General features: G+C 19.8%; 4 protein-coding genes across 4 annotated transcripts in view; 1 reads left to right on the forward strand and 3 right to left on the reverse strand.

Annotated features, from left to right (window-relative positions):
• The window catches only part of PGSY75_1032800 (leucine-rich repeat protein), a gene marked incomplete at both ends in the record, with an annotated part of 1,356 nt that extends 1,132 nt beyond the window's left edge, over positions 1 to 224 (reverse strand). Inside the window, one exon of the mRNA XM_018786098.1 lies at positions 105 to 224. Coding sequence (XP_018641715.1) covers positions 105 to 224 — 120 coding nt within the window. The remainder of the gene's footprint in view (positions 1 to 104) is intronic.
• A 998-nt stretch (positions 225 to 1,222) lies between these two features.
• Positions 1,223 to 6,307, reverse strand: PGSY75_1032900 (putative RNA polymerase II-associated protein 1; the record flags this gene model as incomplete). The annotated part of the gene is made up of 1 exon (XM_018786099.1): positions 1,223 to 6,307. The coding sequence occupies one exon, from the start codon at positions 6,305 to 6,307 to the stop codon at positions 1,223 to 1,225; it is 5,085 nt and encodes a 1,694-aa protein (XP_018641716.1).
• A 780-nt stretch (positions 6,308 to 7,087) lies between these two features.
• PGSY75_1033000 (hypothetical protein) lies at positions 7,088 to 8,728 on the forward strand (the record flags this gene model as incomplete). The annotated part of the gene is made up of 1 exon (XM_018786100.1): positions 7,088 to 8,728. The coding sequence occupies one exon, from the start codon at positions 7,088 to 7,090 to the stop codon at positions 8,726 to 8,728; it is 1,641 nt and encodes a 546-aa protein (XP_018641717.1).
• Positions 8,729 to 9,562: 834 nt separating this feature from the next.
• Positions 9,563 to 13,690, reverse strand: PGSY75_1033100 (S-adenosylmethionine decarboxylase/ornithine decarboxylase; the record flags this gene model as incomplete). The annotated part of the gene is made up of 1 exon (XM_018786101.1): positions 9,563 to 13,690. One exon carries the CDS (start codon positions 13,688 to 13,690, stop codon positions 9,563 to 9,565), a length of 4,128 nt encoding a protein of 1,375 aa, XP_018641718.1.
• Between the last annotated feature and the right edge of the window lie 1,280 nt (positions 13,691 to 14,970).

Here is a 14,970-nt window from a genome sequence, read left to right on the forward strand (position 1 = left end):
TCATATGCACAAAAAAATAGGAGGAAAAATAAATAAATAATTAAATAAATAATTAAACATATATATTTTTATATTATTTTTGTAATTGTTTTGTTTTATCTAACTTTTAACTTTTTACATTTTTCAATGTTTTCTATTTTTTTTATTCTTGAATATTGATGTGTAATTATAGTTTCATCCTCATTGAAGGTTGTAAGTTCACCAAGCACATTATAACTAGCCATTTTTTTTTTTTTTTTTTTTTTTTTTTTTTTTAAATATACATAAAATAATTAGTATATAAAAGTAAAATTGTAGATATATATGAAAAATGCATATAAAATATGCAAATCATATGATAGATATATTAATGTATATTTATATAAACATAAAAATATATATATATATATATATATATATATATATATATATATATATGTATGTATGTATATATTTATTTATTATTTCTTAAAAAGTTCAAAATGTTTTTATGGTTTTAAATTAAATGATGAAATATGAAACATAAATATATGTGTATCAATTGATGATGAGCTAAAACAATATATGTACATAAAATAAAATATATTACATAAAAATTAATAAATTAATAAATTAATAAATACATACATATTTATATATATATATATATGTTAACGTTTTAATTTGTTATTTTTTTTCTTTTCTCTCTTTTTTTTTTTTTTTTTTTTTTTTTTTTTTCTTATAATTTGAGATGCAGAATGCGATCAGTGTACGAGTTATTTTATTTAAAACAAATTCATAATATATAACCTTGTGATGATATTTTAAAAAAAGAACGAAATATTATTTGTAAATCTATAAATATATGCATATTTATATTTATTTTAAATTATACTATATATAAAGCTGATTAATTTATGAGGAGGTTAAAATAAAAGTTTCAAATAAATATAAAATAAATTTATATATATATATATATATATGCATACATATAGGAAGTACGAAGATTTTATTTTTTCCTTATAAGTAAATATTATGGATTTAGGGTTACTCAAGTAATTTAAGATGCATTTATATATATATTATATATATATATAATATATACATATTTATTTATAAATACATAATCATATATATCTTTATAAAATATTATAATTTCTTTATTTGCCATAATGCAAAAATTGAAAAACATTAAAAAAATAAAAATAAATAAATACACATATATATATATATATATATTTTCTTTTTTTTTTTTTTTTTTTTTTTATGTTTGTAAAAAGGCTTGCTTCATATAAAATATAAAGTGTAATAAACTTGTATATGAATTTTCTTTTTTTACACTTCTGAAATAGGATTCCAAATTTTTATTCAAGTTAATTTGATCTTCTGTTGTATTTATAATAAATGAATAAAGTGGTGGGAACAAATGAGTTATATTGATAAGATAATTATTTTGTTCCTCTCCATAATATGTTGAAGTTGTAAATATAATATAATGAGTATTATCATAAAAATGTATAAAAACATTTTTTGCTAACATTTTTATTAAATCATCATCATTAAAAAATAATTGACGACATTCATTTGGAAATGAACTAGAGGAAAAAAAAAATAAAAAAGATAAAAATAAAGGATTAAAGAAACAACCCTTTTTATATGATTCTATAATTTGTTGATAAATAATAACAAGAATATTTTTATTAATTAATATTTCTTTTTGATCATTGTAACAAGTAATATTTCTTTTTTCACTTTGAAATTTATTTAAGTTATGTATGATATTTTCTTCTTTTATTATATCTAAATTATTGTTATTTGAAAAAGTTATAATTATATTTTTAATTTTTTCTAAATATAAAGTGTCTGAAAAATTAATTCTTGAACTGTTCATATTATCACAACAATGATTAGTCTCACAACTATCATCATCATTAATATTATTATTGTTGCTGTTGTTGTTTTGGTTGATGATGATGATGTCATCCTTGTTATTGTCATGGTTTATATGATTCTTTTGTGCTGCATCAGATGTTATACTTACCCTTTTAAATATATATATATGTGCTATTCTTTCTAATAAAAGATATATATTTTTTTCTTCACTTAAGAAGTCTCCAATAGATTTAGAATTATCTACTATAAATATGGGCACAAAAATTTTTAGAAACATGTCTATGTCCATATTATTTGATAAGAATTCAATAAAATATTCATTTAATAATAATGTTAAATTTTTTTGTATATTTAATTTCTCTTCTTTTTTAATTTCATTACTTGGTTTGCAACATGCCTTAAAAATGTTTATAAGAAATAATAAGATAAGATTTTTTTTACTATGAAAAAATAATAAACATTTATTATTATCTATAGTTATATATTTGTTTAAAAAGGTTAATAAATATATATGTTTTTTTTTGTTTTTTTGCAAATTAATACAAGTAATATCTTCTTTATATATATCACTATTATTATTATTATTATTATTAATATTATTATTTTCTATATCTATTAAATCATCTTTTATATTATCATTATCAATAACTTCTTTCTTATCACACCTGTTTGTTTCCAAATTATCTACATTATTGTAATTAACCCTTCTACTTGTTGTTTCATTATTTATATTAACCTCCATGAGAAAAGGATTATTAAATATTTTCTTCAAGCATTCAAAATTTAAATATAAAGATGAAGAATAGGTCAAAGAATAAAATAATAATAAATGCAATTTTATATTTTTCTTTTCTTCCTTTATAATATTATCATTATTATTGGATATATTATAAAAACATTTTATCTTATATATATTATAAAATAAATATGCTAATGGTAAAAAAATATTATGTGATTGTAATATATTTTCTTCTTTAAATACATTCATCATAAAATTATTTAATATTTCATTCTCTATATCTTCAAATATATTTTTGATATCTATTAACATGACCTTTTCTTCATTTATATATTCCATATGTATTAGAATATAATATATATTTAATATAACATTTAATATTTGTATGTATACTAAAAAGAAGAGATATAAATTTGTTTCTCTTTTATTATATATTATATAATTAAAAGGGAAAGGACATTCATCCCATATATCTTTAATTATTGTTGTTACTATGTTAGTCTTTGTTTTATTTCCTTCTTCTCTTTCAATATAAAAATTAAGTAAGTGATTCAATTTATTCTTAATAAATATAACTACAACTTTAATCGTTTTTATAATATTTTTTATGTGTTCAATGTTTATAAATCTATCTTCCTTATCATTAATATTTTTCTTGTTATTATTATTATTATTATTATTATCTTTCATTTTTTTGGTAGCTATAAATATAGAATATATATAAGTATAACACTGATATAATAATTCTAAGTCACATAATATATTAAAAGAATAACATTCTGTAGTACCCCATTTTATTATATCATCTAATCGATTATCTTTTTGATGTTGTGTAATCTCTTTTTCATATTGATTAGATTTAATAATAGACTTTATATTATCATCATAAGTAGGAGAAAAATAAATATTATCATTTACAGAATTTTCTAAAGTTCTGATAATTTTATTGTGATATAAAAGACCAGAAAGTTCTTTATCAGCATGCATGCAATTGTAAACACTTATATATAAATATATTTGAGATAAGAACTTTTTATAAATATAACATTCCTCATTTTTTTTTTTTTTGTATACAACCACACTATTAACGTAATTTATTATATCGTGAAAATAATCTACGGATTCTATATATATATTACAATATAATAAAAGGCGGAATATTTTTATAACTTCTGTTGAAATGAAAAAGTATGCATCCTCATTTGAAGGAGGGTTCATATATGTATTTGTGCATGTATTTGTATTTACATCTGTATGTGTGCTTATATTTATATCTCCATTTATATATTTTTCTTTATTTTTATTGTTAATAAAAAATGGTAGCGTTCGGAAGAACATCAAAAATGGTAATATGTCTATTTTATTTAATATTTCCTTATCATAATTATATATTATAATATATTTTATTAATGTAATTATATTATAAACAAAATTTATATGTATAGGATTTCTAAATACATCGTCATCTGAATATACTAAATTATTTTTTTTCTTGTTTTGTTTATTGAATCTTTCTTGATATAAATCTGTTCCAAGCATGTTGGATTCTAATATTTTTTCTATATTTTTTATTAAATCACTATGTTTTAATATATTTATTTCTTGTTTTTTCTTAATTAATAATCCAATTAAAAGACATACACAACTGTTTTCTATTTCTATAACAGCAAAATTATTTGTTAATATATTATTTATATTATTTAATATTTTATTATAATTATATTTGTTCATATAGCAATATTTTATCATCTCAAAATTGAGGTTTCTTATTTTTAAAGGATCAAAATTAATGGTGTCCATATATTCAAAGAATGACATTAAATTTTTATTATTTTGTTTATTACTACTGTCATTATATAAAATGGTGTTATGGTCAATAGGGGTACTCTTACTTATATTATTTGTATTATTTATATCACTTAGATTTATATTTACATCCCCATTTTTATCATTAATTTTTTTTTTTGTATTCCATCTTTTTATTTTATCAATATATATATCATTATTACCATTTTTTCCCTCTTTTAATAATAATGGGTCATCCTTTTCTCTATATCTTTTTAAAAAATTCGAAAAATTATAAACCGTGTCCTCCTTAACATCAGATACATCATTCGTATTGGATTCATTTATTTTTGTGTCATTTATATCATTATTTTCATCCAAAAAATATATATCTTCCATTTGATCTTCTAAATCATCAGGAATGTCATCTTGAATATTTTGATCCTCTTTTTGACCTGACTTGTTCAGAATATTATGACCAAAACAATTTTTATTATTTACATTGGATAATTTAATATTTTTGATTTTATATTTTTTGTTTGAATAAAAATAGATATTATATCCATCGATAAAAAAACAGAGATCACTAAAAAAATTTAGATAAGAAAATATTTCATAATTTTGAAAGAATAAGTAATTATGTTTTTCTTGTTTATTATTTATGTCAAGATATTGATTAAATAATACGTTATCATTTATTTGGAAAATATTATTTGGAAATAAATAGCTAGCTAATGTATGTAGACAATTTATTTCTACATTTTTATTATAATAATAATTAAAAATAATAAGTAATTTTTGGAATATTTTTAAATCATTATCAATATAATTAATAAATCTTTTATAAGTAAATCCATAAGAATATTTATTTTTCATAAAATTGGAATTAAAAATATTTTGAAATGTAGGATATATATATGATAATTTTATGTGCATATTTATAAAAACATGTTTTAAAATTTTTAATGAAATACAAACTTGATTATTATAAGAACTTTGACATAAATATAATATTTCGGGTAGTGTATATCCGCTATTTAAAGGTTCTTCATTATGATGATATAATCCATCAAAATGATTGAATATCATTTTATTTTCTTTTTCATTATATAATTTTTCATTGATTTGAATTCTTAGCTTACCTTGAAAATCGAAACGTATTTCATGTAATTTAATTTCTTCTATATTTTTTATGATTCTTATTTCATCATCTTTAACTGGATTGGTCCATTCCAGTTTGGCTACTTCATTTTTATTAAGTTGAAATGTAAGGTTGTATTTGCTTTGTGCATTCAGGTGATATTTTTCATTAAAAATGTTTTTTGCATCAATAGAGATTTGTGTCTCAGAATTGTTATTATTATTGATGATATTATTATTGATGATATTATTATTGATGATATTATTATTATTGATAATATTATTATTATTGATGTTATTATTACGATTGATGTTATTGTTTTCATTATTAATGATGACCCTTTTATTTTCATAAATTTCTACTTTCTGCATTTTTTCAGTTTTATTATTTTTTTGTAAATTTAATATACTTCTATGTAAAGCTAAAGGGAAACTAACATTATCATTTATATTATTATAATTATTATATGTGTTATATTCCTGATTATTTTTATAGGTTTTGTTTTTACTTATAGTATTATTATTGTTATTATTATTATTGTTATTATTATTGTTGTTGTTATCATTCGTTATATTATCCTTCTTTTTATTACATAATAAGCTATTATTTTTATAATGTTCTTTTAAATCGCTTTTTCCTTTATTATTATTATTGTCAAATCCATTTTCTTCTTCACTTGATGAATCTTCATATCGTTCAATAATATTAAAATTACATTTATTCAAAATAAACTGATCATTGGTTCTTTCTTTTCTCAATTTATCTTGCAGATTGTTTAATGAGTCATCCATGATAGGGGGGAAAAATATAAAATAAAAAATAAAATAAATTAAACAAACATAATAAAGTGAATAATAAAAAAAAAAAAAAAACATATATATAATATATATAATATATATATGTATGTATTTTTTGTAGGATATATAAAACGCCCTTATAATAAAAAAATACATACATGTATAAATATATATATATATATTATTATATATATGTAAATATTTTTTTAATTATTAATATTTGAAAATATATAATTTATATTATTTTATTTATAACATCCTTTATTAAAAGTAGGTTCTATATATTTTACAAAAAAAAAAAAAAAAAATATATATATATATATATAACATATATATAATATTATATACGTATTATTTTATTATAAGGCACAATATATTTTTTTGTATTGTAATTAAACAGTTCTTCATTATGCATATATAAAATAAAAATAAATAAATAAATAAATAAATAAATAAAATAGTTACATATATTCTTATTTGCGTATTGATTTCTTTATATTTTATTTTATTTATTTATTTTTTATTATTTTTATTTTATTTTATTTTTTTTTTTTTGTCATACTTATTGTAGTGTTGAAATAAATGTATGAATACATATTTTGTACTAGCCTATTTTTTTATTTATGTGCAAAATATGAATTCATTGAATAAATAAATAAAAAATATATGATATATAATATGTAATATATAATATGTAATATATAATATGTAATATATAATATATAATATATAATATTGATTATATATATTTTATATATATGCCGACGTAAGGGTATGCTTAAACATTTATATTTTTTGTATCCTTGGAGGGCCCAATATCGATGCGGAAATAGAAAATTATTTTATTTTTTAAGTGGTTCCTCCTGGTATAGCAGTGACATAAATATAGATAAGATAATAAACGAAAATAAATATGAACACATAAAAAATTTGAGAAGTCAAGAGCTTCGAATATTATCAGAGAATTGTTGTGTGAAAAAAGTTAATGATGTAATAATATGGAGTGAGATATCTCGACATTCTATAGAGAAATATAATAGTTTTAAATATTTTGATGCTTTATTATTATTATCCTCATTTGATAAAATGAATATTGTAGATAAGAGTTTATATAAGATATTTTCAGATGTATTTATTAAACAGATATCTTATTTACAACCTGAACATTTTATTCTATTAATAAATTTATATTGTAAAGCAAATATATTTCCTCGTGTATTATTTATAGAGATATTTCATGGTATTATAAAATATTGTAATAAATTATATCCAGAAGAATATGTTAATTTATTAATTTGTTTTGCTAACTTAAAAATTGTCAATAAAGATCTTATAAAAACATTATGTAAGAGTATAATAAAAAATATTAATTTATTTGATTATATACATTTAACATGTATAGTTGGTGCTTTAAGATCTTTAGAAATAACAGATGATGTATTTTATTATGTAATAGATGAGAAACAATTAAAAGAATTAAAATTCTTAACAGTGCAGGAAATATTTGATCATATAAAAAAAATAAAATTATTACAATATAGTTGGCAATTATATGAGAAGGATATAATGAAGGAATTTTTATCAAGACTTTATAATTTTAAAAATGAAAAGGATGTAGATCAGTTAGATGATCCTTTTGTTTGTTTAAATTTTTTAGTTTCAAAGGGATATCTAAAAAGTAATAACAATAATAATAAAAATAAAAATAATAATAATAATAATAATAGTGATAATAATAATAATAGTGATAATAATAATAATAGTGATAATTATATTTGTCTTTATGATAATTCCAATTTTGATGGTTCTAATTTTCTCGTGGCCTTAAGCAAGTGGTGTGCTAACCAAGTGTATCAGTATCCGTCGCGTTCAACAAAAAGACCACGAAGCTATGAACTCATAAAGTTATATGAGCTAATGAAAGAATATAATATACATAATTTAGATTTTATTGAAAAAGCAATATATCGTTTTGTTATAACTAGAGGAGGATTAGAAACCAACAGAGATAAAATGTTTAAACCTACATCTTATCAGAAAGGAAGAAAATATATATATACCAAAGATCCTTTAATTGATTATATAAATAATGAAAAAAATAAACAACATGATTCTTATACTCATCATGATAATAATAATAATAATAATAATAATAATTACACACAAGATAATGAAAAAGAAAATATTCTTTATCATTATTATATGAACAATAAAAATATGGAATATCAAACACATGATCAACATAAAATACATGAATACAAAACTTTCTCAGAAAAACAAAAAAGTATAAAATTAAGTATGGAAAAAAAAACAGAAAATAAAAAAACAACTCATTCAAATTCAAGATATTGCAATTTTAAATTAAGGCAAAGACCAAAAAGAATAAAAAATAAACCAGCACCCATACAAGCATGAAAAGATAAATAAGAAATATATATTAAATATATATGAAATATATATATATATATGTAATATTATATATATAAATTTTTGTGTAAAAATATACTTATTATTCTTCATAATTAAATATGTATATATTTTAAACCTTACTTATCAAATATTTTATTCTTTTAAAATTTCTATTATTATTATATATATATAATATATATAATATATACATATAATTATTTTTTCTTATCAATTTTTTATATATGTATAGAAAAAAAAATAACACCAAACAAATATTTTAAATTATTTCTTATAAAAATTAAATTATTATGCACAAACTATAAAAACAATAAAATTTATTCATATTTATATAAAAAAAAAAAAAAAAAAAAGGTGATAAAAAAAAAATATATTTCTTTAGGATAATTTAATATATATATATATTTTTTTTGAATTTTTATAAGACACTTTAAAAAAAAAAAAAAAATCTATAATTAGAATAATATTTACATTTCAAAATAATTGTTATTTCTTTGAATTTTATATATTACCAATTTGTATACCTACGTATATTTTATATTTGTATACCTACGTATATTTTATATTTGTATACCTACGTATATTTTATATTTGTATACCCATGCCAATTTTGTATTTTCTATTTTTATGCCTTTTACCTGTGCCTTTTTTTTTTTCCCCTTTTCTTCACATATTTTCTCATCTCATATATTCTCATCTCATATTTTCTCATCTCATATATTATCATCTCATATTTTCTCATCTCATATTTTCTCATCTCATATTTTCTCATCTCATATTTTCTCATCTCATATTTTCTCATCTCATATTTTGTTTTCTCTTCTATTTTCTTTTTTCCAATTTGTTTGGCTGACCGTTAAGATAAGGTTTTGATTGAGGGAATATATAAACCTTCTGACATTTTTTAAATCCATTAAAGTTAGATGAGCTTACAAATGTGTATGCTCCAGCATATTCATAAAGAAGCCAATCATTAATATAACATTCGGGTAGGTATGTTATAGAATTGATCATATCTAAGCCATCACATGATTGACCAAAAACATTTGCTAAATATAAATTAAAATTCATAAAATTTTGATTAGGGTTATTTTTGTTTTTAATAACATAAATAGGACATCTATTATATTCATCAAATATGATACCACTAAAACAACCATATATACTATCACTAACATAATAAGAAAAATAATTATATCTATTATCATTTATATTTACAACTTTTTTCTTAATATTAGTTATGTTGCCTAATTTTGAATTACTACTACTAAAATTATTACCAATATTTTTATGAGCAATATTTATATTATCATTACCATCCACCACAGTGGTAGTTCCATTCATTGTTTTATTTTCTACTACATTTTTATTTATTGCATATGATACACTTTCAATAACTTGACTGGAAGAATTAACATTCATATTAGTAGTGTCTTCTTTTGTATTTGTTTCCTTATTTAATATTTTATCATCGCCCCCTTGATGATTTTTACTATGTTCTATTTGTTGCATATTATTATAATCGGTTATTATATTTTTGTCTTCCTTCTTAATTTCTTGTTGTGCAAAATTTAAGGGATCATAATGGTCTTTTAAATCTTTTAGCATAATACCTTTAAATGTTGGATGTCTCTTTCCTATAATTTTTACAGCTAAGGTTGAAGAAGCAGCCACCATATATCTACCAGGTTCACATATAACTCTTAATTTATCTTTCATATGACTAAAATAATGATCGATAGACATATTAACAGCCAATGATATTTTCTCAAAGCTATAATATCCATATTTTGTTTTCATAAAGGTTTCTTCATTTAAAAAATTTTCTATATCTTTTTTTATTTCATCTAGACTTAAAGTGCAATAATGTATTTTGTCATGTTTCTTTGCATTATCATATTCTAATTCTTCTGGATATCCCCCACCTAAATTTATTATATAAAAATTAAAGCCCATATTTTTACTCATATCAAAAACATCTCTACATAATTTAATAGCTAGACAGAAATCAAATAAATTCTTTGTATTACTACCAACATGAAAGGATACACCAACAATATTTAAATTATGTTCCTTTGCATATAATAACATTTCTTCCCACTCATATTCGTTTGCACCATATTTAGATGACATATAAGATTTATAATTTTTAAAATCAACATTAATACGTAATATTAAAGCACACTTGGGATGATATTTATATATTTTTTTTAATTCATCTATATTATCAAAGGTACATAAATTAATATTTTCTTTTCTTGCATATATCAAGGAATTAATACTTTTTATTGTATTCGCAAATATTATTCTATCTCTTGATAAATTTGGTAATAATCTAATCACTTTTTTTATCTCACCAATAGATGCACAATCAAAATTACAATTCAATCCATATAAAAATTTTATTACAACTTCATCATTATTACTTTTAACAGAATAAAAAGGAGTAACATCTGGAAGATTCTTTTTAAATCTTATATATTGAGCTAATATTTTCTGTAAATTTATGCAAACAACAGATGTATCTATATCTTCCTTTAATACTTTTTCTAATGCTTGGACTTCATTTATATTTTTTTCATAATAATTAAAAATTTCTTCTTTATATTTCTTTTCCATATTGTTTTGGATATCAGCATCAACATTTACATTTACATCTAAATTTACATCTACATCAACATCTATATTTACATCTACATCAACATCTACATCTACATGTATGTCATTTCCATTTTCTTTAAAATTTTTTTCATCACTCATTTTTTGTACATACAATGTATCATTCTTTATACTCTTTTCATCAGCACATGTATATTTTTTCTTTTCATTACCATAAGAATTATCAATGCTACTATTACTAATATGGCTTTTATTACAACTACTACTTCTACTCACAGTTATATTCTTGCTACTACAACTGTTGTCATCATCATTATTATTACTGTTACTATTATTGCTACTATTAGTATTACTTTTTGTAGCTATCGTCGAATTTTCATCATCCTTATTTATCATAATATATTTTGAATCATCATAGTATGTACTCATCACATTATTCTTATTTATAAAATGATCCAATGAACTCATGTCATTAACTTTTTCATATAATGCAGCATTTTCTTTTTTTTTTTCTTCATCATTTATTAGTACTTTATGACGTTTCATTGAGTTCTCATTTTTTCTCACACCATCAACATTATTATCAGTATCTAAAATAGCTATTTTATTTTGTTTACAAAAATTTAAAGCATACTCATACATATCATCAACATCCTTTTCAGTTAATTTATTTATTCCACTTGCGTCTGACAATTTGGTTGTTACATAATCATCATTTAAGTCACTTTCTTCTTTTCTATTAGACATATATATAGATGCCGAATTAGCCAGCAAAGTTTCTTTTTCAACATACCTAGCAACATCTCTTAATTCATAAACAAAATATTGAACTCTTAAAAATCCAACGATCTGTTCAGTGAACGTATGTAATTTGTAGGATTGTTTAGAATTCATAAACAGATCGTTTCTTAATTTTTTGTTCAAGTAATAATATTCTTCTTTCTCATGCAATAAATTATAATAAAAAGAATTCCATCTACTACCACAACAACTAATGCTACAACAACTACTACTATTATTATTATTATTATTATGATTTATCATATCATATGTGTTGTTTTTTTTGACTTCCTTGTGCATGTCAGACATCCAAACTTTGTTCGTATCCTCACAAAATACATAATTTATCATATACATATATTTGGCATTATAAAAATTCAACTGGTTCTTCATAAAATCTACAAATCCATCACACGACAGATTTGAAGATACTTCAACAGAAACATAGGATACCAATTCTTCTGGTGAATAATGCACACAAAAATAATTATTTTTTTTAGAAACATTACAAGAATAACCATAAGGTGTAAAATAAAATTCATTATATAAAAAGCTTTCTTTATTATCATTCATACATTCATATAAATTAGTATCTATCATTTTTATTACAACCTTATTGTCTTCCTCATCTTTTATAGTTATATCATCATTTTCTTCTTCTTGTAGTGCATTTTTATTTTTCTCTTCTGATATACTACTACTACTACAAATTACAGTATCTTCATAGGTTCGATCAGTACTACAGATGTAGCTTAATTCTTTTTCAGAATCACTATCATAGAGTTTTAGATTATCTTCAGGCAAGCTTGTAAATAAATTCAACGATTTCTTATTCAGATATGCATCATGGAATTGTTTCTTTTCATTATATTTCTTAATGCCAAACATATGAATTTCTGAGCAGAACTTAAATGTAGATGCTATTTCTTTCATATTTGCATTATTTGAACAAGAAAAGAATATATAATGCATTCTGTTCATAGGTAAATGTGTATTAAACATTTGTACGTTCTTAAAAAAAAATTGAAAAAAATTTTTTTCATCATCAATCGACTTGTGTGGATATTCCTGTTCAAAATAACCATCTTTTGTTTTATTTCTGTAATTCATATGTGTAAAAAAACAATAATCGAAATATTTTTCTATAAACTCTGTTATATTATTAAATTTATTTTTCTCAATAAATGTTTCATCATACACACAATTTTTTTCTATAATACTTACATTAGTCATTTGATATACTAACAAATCAACTACGAATGGTATGAAAAATAAAACTCTTGTTTTTCCACATGTCTTTATAAATAAGGAATTATCAAAAATGTATAAAGAACTCTCTGATAATAAATAAACACGACAACGTTCATCTCTTCTCTCTTTCTTGTTCTCACTTATTTCAGATACAATACTACAACCAATATATTTTAATTTTTCTTCCCACAATTCTTTAGGGATATCTAAAAAGGAGTTCAAACTTTTATTTCCTTTAAAAAAATCCTCCTTCAACTTGATGATAACTCTTTTTTCAATTCCTTCAAAGATTCCGTTCATTTTTATAGGTTCTTAGGATGTTTTGATGATTTGATGATTTGATATATGGGGCTATATATATATTTTTTTTTTTTTTTTTTTTTTTTTTTTTTCTCAAATATTGCTATAAATATATATTTATTTATTTATCTCTACCAACTTTATATATAATAATACACTGAAAAGAAATTAATGTATAAAAATAAGCAATCAAAAAAAAAAAAAAAAATAAAATAATTATATAATAATAAAATAATTAAGATGGGCCGTAAAACTAGATATATTTATTCCAAAAAAAAAAAAAAAAAAAATTATTTATATATTTACATATATATGGTTAATTATTGGCTACTTCTTAAAAGCACTAAACCCGAATATATTCCATATAAAAATAAAAAAAAAATAATAATAATAAGAATCTTCTTAATCTTCGCTTCATATAATTGTATATATATATATATTCTCCTATATATTAAAAAATAATATTAATAAGTACTTTATATTTTTTTTGATATAAAAATTAATATTATATATTAACCGTGGATGTAAAAATAAATAAATATAATAATATATACATATATATATCCTACAGACGTAATATCAATATATATATATATATATATATGTCAATTGATCATGTTTTAAAATATATTTCCTTCAACTGTTTTGTTATAAATCTTTTTCTCTCTTGTGATATATTATATGTTATAAGTTATTCTTTATTTTATTATATATATATATATATATATATTTCTCTCTCTCTAATTTTGCTGCACTGTAACGAAAATATTGCTCTTCTGTTTTTTACATATATTTATTACAAGATATTTATATATATAATTATATATTTATTTATTTATTTATTTATTTATTTTATGTCTATAATTATCTGTTCAATTTATTTCGATAGGGGGCATACGTTAAACGCTAGGGGTAAAAATCTTTGATGAGGGTATTATTCGGGTGTAAAAAAAAAAAAGTGATATACATATATTTAAATATATATGATGATGATGAAGAAGAAAAAAAAAAAAAAATTATTTAATTGATTTATATATAGATATATATTTGTATGGTAATATCTTTCTGGGTTTCCTATATATTTTTCGAAAATTTATCTATATATATATATATTTAGTTTTTTTTTTTTTTATATATTTTTTGTATATTTTTTTTATTTTTTTTTTTATATATATTTTTTTTATTTTTTTTTTTATATATATTTTTTTTATTTTTTTTTTTTTTTTTTTTTTTTTTTTTTTTTTTTTTTTTTTTTTTTTTTTTTTTTTTTTTTTTTTTTT

The sequence above is a fragment of the Plasmodium gaboni genome, chromosome 10 (genome assembly GCF_001602025.1).
Source record: "Plasmodium gaboni strain SY75 chromosome 10, whole genome shotgun sequence".
NCBI lineage: Eukaryota > Apicomplexa > Aconoidasida > Haemosporida > Plasmodiidae > Plasmodium > Plasmodium gaboni.